The 11,876-nt window shown below is 44.8% G+C and overlaps 1 protein-coding gene across 7 annotated transcripts in view; it reads right to left on the bottom strand.

The window, feature by feature from the left end:
* CUX1 (cut like homeobox 1) overlaps positions 993-11,876 on the bottom strand; it is a 176,772-nt gene continuing 165,888 nt past the window's right edge. For all 7 annotated transcript variants that reach the window (XM_021415472.1, XM_021415477.1, XM_021415473.1 and 4 more), the window contains one exon: positions 993-10,886. In XM_021415472.1, coding sequence (XP_021271147.1) covers positions 10,169-10,886 — 718 coding nt within the window. In that variant the 3' untranslated portion in view covers positions 993-10,168. The remainder of the gene's footprint in view (positions 10,887-11,876) is intronic.

The following is an 11,876-nucleotide window of genomic DNA, read 5'->3' as shown; positions in this document are numbered from 1 at the left end:
TTTTTTATTTTTTTGAACCTCAAAGTACATTTTTAATGTTTGGGTTTTTTTTTTTTTTTTACTTTTTTTTTGTTTTGTTTAAATCTGTGATTGTGAATATAACAAACAAGCTCTAAAACCACCTAAGACTTAGTGCGTTACAGAAAAAAAAAAAAATATAAAATACTGCTAAAAATGTAAGACACCACAATACACTGGGGTAAAAACTGAGCTTATTATTTAAAAAAAAAAAAAAAAAAAAGTTCTCAGGAAAAAGTACACCACTTTCTGTTTGAGTTCATCTTGTGCTGTGTTAGTAGTCGGGGCATTACCAAGGTCTGCCCATCATCATGGCAAGTAGTTATTGCACAAATGCAGAGAGTTACGTTTTCAATAAAAACATGACAAAAGGGAACATGAGGGAAACAATTCTAAAAGGAAACGAAAACCAAACCAAAGCCGACAGAAGAGACGCCATCCCCCCAGCCCAGCCAGCCTCCATCCGCCGGGACGCAGCGAGCAGTGCCCGGCACAGAGCGCTTCCAGCACAGAACTGCATAGAGAATTCCGACAGCAACAAGCTTCTTTCTCTCTCCCCTCCCCACCCTCCCCCCCCATTTTTTAAGGGTTATCCAATCATTTCCAGAGGGGTCTTCCTTGTTCTTTGCTTTCAGACCACGTCACCAAAGGAAAGAAACCTCGCGTGGGAAGTTCGCCGGGTGGTTTCTAGCGGGACACCCTCGAAAGGCAAAGTGCAAATTTGCTTCCCAACCCATTGGCAGCAGCTCAGCCCCGGCCCCACCGAGCGCGGGGGGAATGGCCATTTCATTTTTGCTTTGGCAGCTTTTCTCTCGTGTCACCTCGCCAGGGATGGGCCTGTCCTAACGTGGTCCTGCACGGCGAGAGCCACGCGGGATCAGCGTGCACCAGGAAAAGCTGCTGCTGCACAAGGTGGTCGGTTTTGTTTTTCTGGTTTTTTTTTTTTTCATATTTTTTTCCTTTTTATTTTCATTTTTTTTTTTTTGTCGTTTTCGATCTCGACCAACTTCGAAGGAGAAGAAAACCGGCTCTGAATGCAGAAATTCAAACCTATGCCAACCAAGATGAACGTCACAGGAAACCAGTCTCTCGTTTTACATCAGCCCTGCAGGAGATGGCAGCGTGCTCGGACAGGGGGCACTGCGTCTTCATGACATTCTCAGTAGAGGCTCTAGGAGGCTAAGGGGATTTTCTCTCTCTGTATATTTTAAGTCTCTTCTCTCACCACTGAGGCTTCTTATTCTCAGTCCTAAATTACTTTAAAACTATTTAAATAATATTATTTATTAGGCATTTAGATAAAACATCTTTAAAAAAAAAAAAAATGATTGCTCTAAGAAACACAACAGGGGCACAATGATATGGATACTCAGACAAGCCGCCAGCACCCCGCTCCATCCAACGTCCAGCTGCAGGATATGTATGCTCCTGCTGTGTTTATATCCAATAAAAACAAACCTCAACGAAGAAACTGACAAAATCAATCTCATAAATAGGAAATACGACATGGTTTTCCTAACGACAAACCGCCTTTGTGTGTTACACCTTAGGATGCTGTAGAGAGAGCAAGCTTGGAGGATGACACACGAGTGCTGCTAAGGGCTGAGGGCGCTGGCGGGTGGAAGCCTGTTTGTAACGACTGGGTGAGGACTGGGATGAACTGCGGTGCCAACCACGAAGGATGGCAAGTGGCACCAGTAAGGATGGCCAATGGCACCAGTAAGGATGGCCAATGGCACCAACATGGCACCAGCAGCAATGGCCGGAGCCCACGAGCAGCTCCTGAACGCTGGCAGACCGCGAGCACAAACCAGGCAGGTTTTGCCTTGCAACCTTTCTTTCCAAGCCCAGAACCAACCCTGCTGCCGGAGCCAACCCAGGCAGGCTTGTTTTTGGGAACCCGAGTTCTCTACGCTACCGCTCGCCTACGCTCATTGGATGAGCCAACGACCTCCGGATGCAGAATGAGAATTTCTATTGCACAAAGACGTAATGCACAGTGCTTGAAGTGCTCATCAGCAAGAGAACAACGAGCGCTGGGCCACGAATCGCTCCTCAGTTGGCGTTTCCTTTCCCACACTAAATGACAAGCAGGTGGCTGTGAATGCTGCCATCGAGATCACTGTGCTTTAGATTATTCTCCACGAAGAGATTAGAAAATAAGGCACATAGCTTTCCGAGTATAGAAAGTTTGTTCAAGAGTGAATTTTAGGAAAGTAGCGAGAACTGAAAACTGAACGGGAAATGCAGTAGCGTACAGAATCCTGACGACACGCCCGCTGAATCAAAATAAAGCATTCCAAACTAAACTAAACTCTTCTCATCCCCACTCCCTGCAGGTGGAAGGAACTGGAAGCCCTGACGGAGGAACAAGGACCAGGACCCGGAGGTGACCTTGCCGACTGCCCGCACGCTGGAGCTCGGGTACCGCTGCGCAGCTGTGCAAGCATCCAGAGGTAACCAGGTACTTTGGAAACACTTTTAAAGCTAGTAATAATTTACTCACATAGATCACGCGTCAAAATAGTAGGAGGGCTCTAAAAGGGAAGCTAACAAAAGCCAGAGAGGTCTGACTGAGGGACTGATTGTAGGGACAATGTTCGTTACTTGGGGATAGGATTGTACTTCGGAGCAAGTCAAGTGCCGGGTTTTACTTCTTCTCTTCCCAACACAGACGCGTGCCCTCGGAGAGGAACGGCGTAACACAGAATTTCAGTCTCGTTCCACAGAGTGCTTGAATATTCAGCTCATGGAGAGCAAGACTGAGCCACGTGCTCATATTCATTACTTGGCTTTGTGTACCCAATCGGCTGTTTTTGCACTTTTCTAAGTACATGGCAAACTCTTCACCTTCCCACTGTACTCAGATACAGAAGAATACATGTGACTTGAGCAAGCGTCCATCATATGAATTTCCTGCAGGCTGTGTTGAAGGGGGATGTTACAGACACAGCTTGACTCCAAATTTTGAACCACCTGGCTCTGGCACATCTCAGACCCTCAGAATTATTCATATGTATTCTGAACGCAATCTCTTCCCTACCCAGGTGAGCAAAACCCACAAATCTCAAGAAATCCGACCTCTCCGATGGATGATTCCGCATGTACAACATGGAACTTGTCTGACAAGCAGGAAAGCAGCATCCTATGCATTATAATACATATTGGTTTTATGCCTCTGCTCACTTGTGCCCCGAATGATTTCACGTATCTGGCTGCAGCAGTTCTATTGATGCCAAGCACGTCAATGCTACACATACAGAGGGGCTTTCTCCCTATGGAAACACTTATGTAGACACTTAAAAACTCCAAAAAATGCATATTAATTACCCGCATAGATGGAAAATGACAACGGAACTCAACACTGCTATTCTTGCTACCGACAGAGAGGCTGTGCTGCTACGAACATTACGACACGTTACACAGTAACCATGCCACCCCCAGCAATGTCACCACGAGCAGGAATTCCTGGCCTGACTCTCCGCTTCCATGGCTCTTTGGATGAGTATTGTACCACGTCGTACAAGTGGCTCTATAAACAAAACTTGAAGACGTGATGTCATGGGGACTGGAGGCACCCCCTGCTCCCTGCATTATTTTGCTGTGGTTAAGAATTTAGTCTGCACACGACTGTTTCAACAAACTGAAACAGCATCACGAAACCAACAACTTTAGTGTTACCTAATCTACAGCACTGTGACAAAACTCCTCTACTGGCATCCACGTGAATAAAGCAAGCCTGAACAATGGCAGAAACTGTCCTTTGTGGAATAGCTGGACAAGGGAAAATACAATAATCTCATTAATTTTTTAAAAGCAGACATCTCACTTTAATGCACTTTTGTGCCTGAGCATGTCTGCGCCTAGCAATGGCAAACCAACACCGGGCATCAGATCTGATTTAAATTTCATTCACAAAACAGCTGCAGAAATGCAAACTTCCCTGGGCAGGCAAGGGCTGTCACGTGGAGGGTTTGGGTCCTTGGCTGCACCAGAGGCTCTCGCTGCTAACACTGCAATGAATGACTTCCTCCTGCTGGGAAACAACCTTCCATCCAGTAATTGCATCACATATGCTGCAGAACCGCTTGACTGGGAGAAATCATCCCTGAGGAGGGGATGGCACCACTCACACACCTAGTTTTAAGGCCTTTTTGAAAACTCAAGTGCACAGCCTCATGCTAACCTTCTCCAAAAGGATAAACCTCACCTTTGGAGCACAGAAGCTCAGTATCCTTGCATATTCACAGGGCAGGGTACAGGACATGACCTAGTCATGTAGGACAGATTAGTTCCTAGGCATAGCACAAAGGGCTTGTCTCGCTTTAAAGATCATTAACAGCTATATTTTACATATGGCATAGTCAATGCACCCTACAAAAGGGGTGGGGAGGAAAGAATTAATTCATGAAATAATATTTCTACATGTCAAAGCTCAAATGCACACAGGGAAAGAGACAGGGACCACTCGGTCACTTCTTCAACTAAGACAGCTGAGTGTCAGAAAAGAAAGTTAAGATTTTGTGCTTTCAAAGCCAGCGATTGCAATTTAAACCATCTGGCAAGATTTTAAACAGCTGGAAAAAACAACAACAACAAAAAAAGGAACAAAAAAAAACTTTGCTCAAACAGAATTTTTAAATTCTCTATTTAAAAAAAGAAGAAGAAAAAAAGCTGATTGTATATGCAACGCAAAGGAAGAAAACGTTGACGTTCCAATTGTGGGGCAGCAGAAAGTGCAAGGGGAACGCAGCAGGCCAACGTGTGGGTGAGCTGAGCGCTGCCCCACAGCCGTGCCAGCCGTGTGAGCCACACTCCTGAGCACCACGAGGATGTGAGCAGCTCGTCTCACCACCCCAGCACACACTGCATGTGTGTCCGTGAATGTGAAATCAGGTTCCCCCACCTAAGGACCAACTTCTCTCTTCCTCCCGTGTTTCTGATAGTCTTCAAGGAACGCTCACAGCACAGGGCTCAGCCACGCGGCGGCTCTAGGACAGGGAATATTCTAGGATATGTACACTGATGAAGAAGTAATAGGAGAGCGTTTGAGATTGGTGTTAGAAAGACACGAAGCAAAAATAGTGCCCTCCATCTGCACGCAACAAATCGCTCAGGGAGATGACTGCTCTCTTTGCAACCTTGCTAAAGGCACTGCTCCGGCTCACTGCAACCTTTTGGACTTGGACTCAATGATCCCTGGGGGCCCCTTCCAACCCAGGATATTCCACGACTCTATGATTTCAGTTTAAATAAACTGGTTTGGATTTAAGTGCAAAGAAATGTTCAAAACCAAGTAATTTTTATTACTTTGTCAGATTTCCCTCAACCCTATTTTATGTAAATGTATCACCTCTATAGTTTGAGCTACCACCAGAACGATGCACTTGTCTAGCTCCCTATTTCTCCTACTAAAGGACTGAAAAACAGCCACTCTTCAGTAATTGGACAGGGAATATTGCATAGAATTCTGCCACGTTCATTAACCCCCTTCTCTTCACCATTCCCATATGAACAAGTTAGATAGAAATAACGCAAGGATCTTTCACCTTATGAGAAAGGCACATGTATTTTCTTCTCTTTAACTCTATGATAGATCTTTCTTATTACAGCAAGGAGTTCCTACTGAAGGATTCACTAATTCACGGTATGGACACAGTGCACTCATAGAGGTTCCTTTAAGGACTGGCTCTATCTACAGACATTTTACAGATGAATAAATAAAACGGTCATATTTTACAGCATCAACAGCAACTCTAATTAGAGACATTTCTGCCAATTATAACGTGCAGTCTCCTTGCCTGAAGTCTGTATCCTCAAAAACGGAAGCGTACCGACAATCCCATGTATGACAATCCCATCCTCTCCAAGGGATGCTCTTCCCTACCTTTCAGCTAAACCAAGTATTGGACCTTTCTCCTTCCCCAGCCACCCAGAGAGAAAAACAAGTTCTGCTGCAATACAAAGGCATTTGTGTTAAAATAGCCTAGGCCCTTCACCCACAGCTTTAGTAAGAACGCGGAACTGGAAACAGAAAGAGAAAATAAAAATATTTTTGAAGAACCTCAAGATAAAACCAGGCTCTGGGATTACAGGTTTTCTGCAGTCTGTGCTTTTATCCACTGGGAAAAGAAACGCTGGCAGTGAGTGCCTTGCTCCCAGGCTCCGCGCTCCACAGAGCGATGGTGCCATGGGACAGCCCCTACCCCATGTCCCTAAGTGCCACCTCTCGCCTTCCCGTGACTGAAGAACACAAAAAGCCCCAGTGCTACTCTTTGGCATTTCTTCTCCTACAACTTTTTTATCCTCATCTGTTCACCAAATGAAAAAACGACCCCAATATACATCTTCCTAGAAGCGTTACTTTCAAATGCCGCACTAGATAAGAGATATAGCTAACATCTTTCAGCGTTGCTGAAGTTGAGTCTCTAAAGCAGGGAGGTCTCGGACTGTTTGGAAAGCCAGTAGGTAGCTCATCTCCAGCAAGAGAATCTCAGCAGTAGTTCAAGCTAATCCATTTACTTTCCACTGGAACAGAAAAGCAGCTGCGGTCTTGGCTAAAAACGGGGAACAAAAAGCTGGGCACATCGCTTCGACTCTAGGAGCTCGGCCCGGGGGTGTCGGTCTGCCCGTGCCCCTGCACAACGCGGCCACGAGGGGAGCGGAGTGACGCCCAGCCGGGGCACCCCCCAAGCATCTCAGCAGGCTAATCCACATTCAACGCAGATCATGACATACGAAACAACAAAAGGAGCTAAGTCATTAATAAAGTGCCAAAAATATTGGAAATACTGACAGCATTTTATTTGATTAATTTTTTTTAATAGATACCAGTGACAACCCTTGGCAGGATGGAGTGACTTCTGACTTAGGAATGCTGTCTTTATCCAGCAAAATTACATGATTCGAATGGAATAATGGAGCTCAGAATTAACAGTTAGTGTTATAAAAGAAACATTTCCTCTAGGGCAAGCTACAGATATGCTTTTAAAAAACCATTATAGCATTAAAAACCGGGCAGACGCTAAGGAACCCTAAAGAACTAGTGGAAGTCTGAAAAGCAACCCAAAAACGAACAGGAAAAGAAAAGATAACAAGTTTCAAGGCACTTACGTATTGCTTATTAAGAAGAGAGATTGACCTTAAATGCTGCATTTGTGTTCAACCTGTGAATACAGTTCTGCTGTCGGATAATGCAGCAAGAGCTCTCAGTAAGCATTATGGAATGCAATTATATAGACACAGGCACAAGAACAGTTTGGGGAATATTAATTTAAAAAAATAAATCAAACAGAAAAAAAAACCCTCCCTATCGAGAAAGCCGAGAGTAACCACTTGGCTGCATCAAGCACCTGGATCTCCAATCAGCAGACAAGGACAGTAGAACCAGACTGGCAAACGGATTGCCCAGAATTAATTAAAAAACCCAACCTGAACCGAACAACAACAATTAAAAAAAAAAAATATTAAGAACATACGAAAATATCTGTGTCTTCTTGTCAGAAGCTTTGCTCCGTGGCTGAAGACACATCTTGTTGTGACTCGTATTAAGGTATGCATACTTTTGCCAGGACGTGCATTTACAGATGGAGCTGTGCTTTGTAAGTCAAACCACTGTACAGACACAGAGAGGTGCCACTCTGCTTCACCACGTTATTTCCCTCGCTGGCCATTCCTGTGGGCTAACTGCACTCCAGATAAGAAGCCGGAATCGCTTCCAGCACTGTCACACGCCGGTGTTTGCTCTTACAAACCATCTCCTCAGCTCATCACAGAAAGGGGCAGTTGCTCTCTCTGCTCCTCAGTTTGAGTTTTGCATCACAAGTCCCCAGCTACCCAAGGAGGTATCCTGAAACAGCTAGCAGTAGAAATAGGAAACGAGTCCCTGCCTTTCAGCCTCCTAGAGCCTTCTTTTCTCAATCATGAAAAGGATTGGTTTTAGTGTACTGATTCTCAATTTGTGAAACTTGCACTAAGTGCTGCTGTTGCATGTTAAGAGACTGTAAATGAAATACATACGTTCTAAAACATCATGCAAGAAATGTGGTTTCACATCTTACAGTCAAAAATCCTACTAATGAATTAATACAAGCACACTGAGGTGTAATATTGGGAACATACCTTTAAAGTCGGAACTCCTCTCCCCATCCCTCCCTCCCCCAAAATCAGAAAAGTAATATTAATTAAACTTAAGAAGTAATGAATGCACCATTAAAGTGTCATCAAAAAGATGCTGACCTAAGACAAAAGTTCAATGATACACAATACGGTCAAAAAGTCTTCAATCAATAATATACAGTATGACAACTACATCTTGTAAATTATACCCAATACTGCCGGCAGTCTATCCCTCTAAAGAATATTTGCCCCCTTTCATCCCTTCCTAACAATCAGATAATAAAATACAGCACCTATAAATAAGCAAAAAAAAATTATATATATATATATTTATATATATATATATATTCCGAAATCATCTATTGTTAGTTTTAAAGATATGGCAATAAAGGAGTCTAAATTAGCAAACTTGTAGAAGCCATAACTGATAAAACAGCTTATTGAAAAAAGGTGGCAGTAATGCACTCTATGTGTGCACAAGTACGTAAGAAAATACACAGACGTATAAAATTGCACGCACACGCTCACGCACACACATCCTTCCACACACCTCTATGCTCACGCATATACATATAGACAACAGGAGGAGTTAGAGACAAGTTAGAATTTGATTTGTACTTTGATCAGCCCTAACCTGTGCATAAAATAATGGCGAAAGGCTGTATTTCTGCGGGGCAGAACGGGCGAGACCGGGACTGGAGAGCATCAACGTTTTGGTTTGGAGTTTGGGCTCTTCTGCCCTGGTAAGAGCCTGTCTGGTCATTGCCATGTACTATTCCTCCACGTAAAAACAAGCTTCCCACGACTAAAACATATTTAAAATCAGTGCTTGCGGTGGGAAGAGAGTCAGTAAATGGCCACCTACAGCAGGAAAACTTCTCCATCTGAGGCAGCTCCCGTCCCCTTAGTGGTGTGACAGCAGTCGTACACATGAACTACGCTTCCCTCGATTCCAGGTAAGGTGAACATTTCGGGTCACGGAGCGTGTCCCCGAAGAAGCAGGCTGAAATGTTACTGGCCAACGTTTTTGGAGCAATCTGACTTGACTGAAAGGAAATCCTGTACACTACGACCCAAGTGAAATGATCAAGTACATGCTGTTTCTAAGTTGTCTCCTAAACCTCCCAGATATGAGGTCTGATCAGCGTGCTCTGTGGTTAGAGGTTAAAAAGCAGATTATAAAATACCTAGATTCAGATTTTTTTTTTTTTGTCCTGATTTGGCCTAAAATGGAGTGTATTAAACAAATTCTGGGCTGCAAAAGACCAGAATCAGTTAAAGCTATGAAACAATGTGCACTACGTGTCAATATTCTATTTCACTTACAAGAAAACACTAAGTCAGCTACCACAAATTAAGATATTTTCCTGATGTGACTTTTTTTTTTTGTTTTGTTAAAAAATATGTGGAGTAAATGTGTTTTTTTTTTTTTTAATTCAAAGTTTCAAACAACAAGATTCTTTTCTTTTCTTGAAAATATGTAGGAATCCAAACTAGTGTGTTTAGAGTCGGTTGACTGTGCAATCTCTTAGTGGCAACTGAACAGCTACAAAAAACTTTCTTTTTTTTTTCTTTTTTTTTTTGAAAAATCTCCCCTTTTTTCCTGGTTTAAGAAGATAATAGTGTATTATCGCTCTGTAGCCATTAGATGGCAGATAAAAAGCCCCCTTTTAATACGTGGGTTCGATTTTTTTTTTTTTAAAACGTTTTTCTTTTTTTTTTTTTTTAAAGCCCACACCAAAGAGGAGGGCACAAGGCAAAGCTGTATGAGTTATTCCAGAAACTGTGGAAATCACTTAGGGCAATAATAAAAACACTTCAGGGTACAAAAAAGCTCGACTACACATTTCAGTTTTCTTCCTCGAAAACACAAACATAAATTGGGCTTAACGCTCCTTTTGTTTTCTATATGCACCTTGGCCTATGGCGTTTTTGCCCTGTGGCCCGCAGGGCGGATAAGTGCGCAACACAATAAAACCAGTAGAGGTCCAGTTTCACTTCCCAGCTCTCCAGAGTTGGGCGAGTTTTAATCTCAAAACTCCCACTCGGCAGCCTCTTCCCGACTGGCGGCCTTCTCCAAGCGGTGGATTATGTTGTTCAAGTTTGCGGCTTTCTTTTTCCTCAAGGAGCTGTCTCGTGTGTTCCTGGAGCTCGCGGCCTCGGAGAAGCTGAACAAGCTCTGCAGAGAGTTGGCTTTCTGCGAGCCTGCGGCCGGCGTCGAACTCGTACTTGGCACGCTGGAGCTTTTCTCTGAACTTTCCTTTGACTTGTAGGAGCTCTCCCCTGTAAGGACTGAGGTGGAGGCAGCTGAGGTAGAGGCATCCCCTTCCGTGGCGGAGTTGGGCAGTGTCTCCGGAGCTTCTCCCGAGCGCTGAGACCTCGCCGGAGAGCCCTGGCGCGGTGCTCTGGGCCTGCCCTCGTCGTCAGTGTCCTCCAGGCCCTCGGCCGCCACGAGGAGCGGCTCCGCTCGCTCTGTGGGCCGGGCGCCCGGCACTGCCTCTTCCCCCGCCTCCAGAGCCGACTCCGCTTGCCCTCCCTGAGACTTTGTGGTTGCATTGCTGTACTCGTCCGCCTCCGGACCGCTTGGCTTTCCTTCAGGTGGGCCCTCCGCGTCCACGCCATCGCAGCTGTCTCCCTCCGAGCTGTGGGCGGCTCTGCTGCTTCGCGCCGAAGGAGAATCGCTCGACCCGGCCTGGCTCTGGCTTCCCGCTTGGATCTCCTCGATGAACAGCTCCCGGCGGATGCGAGACCTGGGGGGACAGACGAAAGGGACGGTGAGTGCTGCCACGTAGCAGGCTCCTTCCCAGGGAGCCATCAGCGAAAACCAGTCTGCCTTGGCTACAGGACAGCCGGGGTGGTGGAAGGGCCCACACACTAAAATTCAAAAAGACTGGCAAAAAAGGCATTGGGAAAAATGTGAAATATGGTCAAGATGTTCTTAATTTCATTCATCCCCGGCCACACACCCACTTCTAAGCCTGCTGTGCAAGGAGGGACCCAGGCTGCAAAATGCAGCTTCTCCAGAGCGCGGTGGGAGGGAGGCTGGTGGAATCCCAGACTTTCAGCAGAACAGCACTGCAGGTAACCTGCGTGGTGCTTGGTTATTGAGAACGACCCATGTGTCATCATAGAATCACTGAGTTGGAAGGGACCTCCACAGGTCATCTGGTCCAACCCCCTGCAATGCCCAGGGACACCTACAGCTCTAATGGGTGCTCGAAGCCCCACCCGGTCTGACCTTGACTTCAAGCAGGCCATTTGTTTTAACGACCGTTTCTTCTAAATAACCACAGCAGGCATTGTGGAACAAAGCGAAAATGTAACGTTTTACGCAGATGATGATCAACTTGTAATAATATGATTGCTGAAAACCAACGTGAGAATTTTTCCTTTATGATTTTAAATCAAGTAACATTCATAATTTTATGCTCTATTTTTACAGGGCTGGATGCAGTTTCATGGACAGAGATGAAAGGCTCTGCAGTCTCCCATTCTCCCTGGAAGTCTGACATCAGGAACATGAAAATTTACAATACACTGGACCACAAAAGGGATGATTTTAAAAATATGAATACATTTCTAGTAGATCCAGAGGAAAATAGCTTATAAATACAAAAGAATTCAGACTTCTCTAAAAATGAGCCGCAATTTGTTTCAACATAAAAGAAACGAGGAAAAAAATCGGGGGAAAAACAGCCACCAAGGAGAAAGCAAGATGAAAGTCCGTCGTCCCAAAACCC

Source organism: Numida meleagris, chromosome 18, assembly GCF_002078875.1.
Source record: "Numida meleagris isolate 19003 breed g44 Domestic line chromosome 18, NumMel1.0, whole genome shotgun sequence".
NCBI classification, from domain to species: domain Eukaryota; kingdom Metazoa; phylum Chordata; class Aves; order Galliformes; family Numididae; genus Numida; species Numida meleagris.
Note: the sequence above shows the minus strand (reverse complement) of the source record. Positions and strands in the feature narration are given on the sequence as shown.